The 2,500-nt window shown below is 38.2% G+C and overlaps 1 protein-coding gene across 2 annotated transcripts in view; it reads left to right on the top strand.

Annotated features, from left to right (window-relative positions):
* LOC113815008 (DNA polymerase iota) overlaps positions 1 to 2,273 on the top strand; it is a 5,786-nt gene extending 3,513 nt beyond the window's left edge. For both annotated transcript variants that reach the window (XM_027367104.2, XM_027367096.2), the window contains exon 2: positions 1 to 2,273. This exon is cut by the window's left edge and continues 92 nt beyond it. In XM_027367104.2, the coding sequence (XP_027222905.2) occupies positions 1 to 2,128 (2,128 nt within the window). In that variant the 3' untranslated portion in view covers positions 2,129 to 2,273.
* The last annotated feature ends 227 nt before the right edge of the window (positions 2,274 to 2,500 follow it).

Genomic DNA, 2,500 nt, shown 5'->3' with positions numbered 1-2,500 from the left:
GGTGCGTGACCCAAGCCTCCGAGACAAGCCCTTAGGGATCAAACAGAAGAACTTGATGGTAACGAGCAATTATGTGGCACGCTCCATGGGGGTGAAGAAGAGCATGTGGATCAAAGATGCTGTGAAAATTCTGCCCAATCTTGTCTTTGTCGATGGTTCAGATTTAACGCATTACAGGCAGTTTTCAACGGAGATCTCTGCAGTTGCTCAAAGCTTCACGCCAAATGTTGAAAGACTGGGGCTAGATGAAAACTACGTTGATATCACAGACATTGTAGGAGACTACATTTCTCCTGAATATAGTGCAATTGAAGGACATGTATTTGGGGACAAAGAGGAGGATAGAAAGGTTCTGGGTGATCCCTGCGGCTGTGGATGCCTTCAGAGATTAACGGCAGGCAGTCACTTGGCCAAGAAAATCCGTCAGCAGATTCTTGAGACAACGGGGATAACCTGCTGCGCTGGTGTGGCCCACAACAAGCTCCTCGCCAAGCTTGTTTCCGGTTACTATAAGCCAAACCAGCAAACAGTGGTGTTTCCGTGGCAGGCACATGATGTAATGGAGTCCCTGAAACAGGCTAGAAGTATTCCAGGGATTGGAAGCACCACCTTCAAGATTCTGGAGGACTTGAACATTTCAACGGTACAAGAACTCCAGAATGCAAGTCTAAGTACATTACACACTCGTTTTGATGAAGAGACTAGTAAAAGATTAAAAGATCTGAGTTATGGCATAGATGAGGGTCTTGTTAGAAAAAGTGGAAAACCACAGAGTATTGGTTTAGAGGATGCATTTAAGAAGGTAAGCTCAATTGCAGAGGTACGTATCAAATATTACACTTTGCTGGAAAGACTCTTAAAACTCTTAGCAGAGGATGGCCGTGTACCTGGAGCCCTCAAGGTATCAGTTCGTAAATTTGACAAAGAGCTAAGATTCGGACACAGAGAAACCAAGCAAGTACCGCTTTTAGCATCTCTGTTTTCTTCTGGTGTGAAAAGTGTTACAGAGAAAACTAAGTCAGATTTGATGAATTTGATAATAAACTTGTTTCATAAAATGGTAGATGTAAGTAAACCCTTTCATCTAACTCTTGTTGGTGTTGGATTCACCAAGTTCATAGAGAGAGCCAAAGAAGGAATGGCAATAAGTTCCTTCTTCTCAAAAACCTCAAAAGAGAAAAAAGAAAGCACAAAAACTGGTGAAGCTAAGCATTTGAATGTATCTCAGAATTCAAAGAGTTCCTGTAAGTTAGACAATAAACCTGAAACTGTACAAAAAGAACCAATGCCTTTAGATATTAGACTTCAAGAAAAAGATGCCTCATCAGAAGAATCAAGTGATGCAGAGGACTTTCACCAGCCCTTAGAAAATGTATTCAGTGATAAGACTCATCACCTTACACAGGATCAGTCACACACCAACAGTGAGTATAAAGCTGATGAAGAAGAACAAGAAATGGCAGTGAAACATCACTCAGACGTAGATATGTCCAAATCTTTGCCATCTCAAGCATCAGATTTACCAAGTGGGATTGACAGAGAAGTGTTTGAATCTTTGCCCCCAGACCTCCAAGCAGAGATCTTGGGATCTTACCAGTCAAACTCATCAACCTGCAAAAGGGAGACTAAAACAGAAAGTAAAGGAGCGAAAACCCCAACGACTAAAACCAAAAGCCCTACTAAATCTAATGTGAATAGAAAACGCAGCTTGGATGTTTATTTTAAAAATACCCAGAGTCAAGACACACATGAAGTGGACAGCAAAAGGATTAGATCGAGTAAAGAAACAGAAAAGACTAGGGAGCTAAGTAATGGTGATAATCTTAGTATTGAGAAACCTTCATGCAGCAGAGACGATACATATCATAAGGGTCATTTCCCAGAACCAAAAATAGAAAGTAATGGTAAAGTTGAATTACCTGTAGAAATTGAAAGCAATATTGAAGTTCTCGTTAAGAAGGGCATTGATCCAGATGTTTTCAATTCGCTCCCAAAAGAACTACAGGCAGAAATTCTGGGTCAGGAAAAGTTACAAAAGCCAGTATTTAGTCCCCCTAGAAAAAAAATACAAAATTCAAAAAGTAGCAATGAATCTACTTCTATTCTAAAGTACTTTAAAAAGAAGTAAGAGAGAAACATATGTTATGTTACATAGTATTTATGATTTAGTGTATTTTTACCATGTTATGCAAATTATGGCTATTGCAGCGTATTACATTTATATTCAGTATTTTTGATGTACAGAAGTTTCTTAATAAACATTGTTTTTCTAAGGAAGATTTTTTAGGATCCAAAGACGTAAGACTGACATGTAATTGTACTGGGTGTAATTATTATATCCATTGAATTTTATTTCTGTCTGTCTCTTTTCTTCTTATTTTATCTTATTGTAATGTAGATTTATGTATTTTTTCTACAGATATATGTATATGTGTGTGTGTGTGTTTCTTTCTTTCTTTCTTTCAGTCTTTCTTTCTTTTCTTTTTTACTTAATTACATA

The sequence above is a fragment of the Penaeus vannamei genome, chromosome 32 (genome assembly GCF_042767895.1).
Source record: "Penaeus vannamei isolate JL-2024 chromosome 32, ASM4276789v1, whole genome shotgun sequence".
NCBI lineage: Eukaryota > Metazoa > Arthropoda > Malacostraca > Decapoda > Penaeidae > Penaeus > Penaeus vannamei.
Note: the sequence above shows the minus strand (reverse complement) of the source record. Positions and strands in the feature narration are given on the sequence as shown.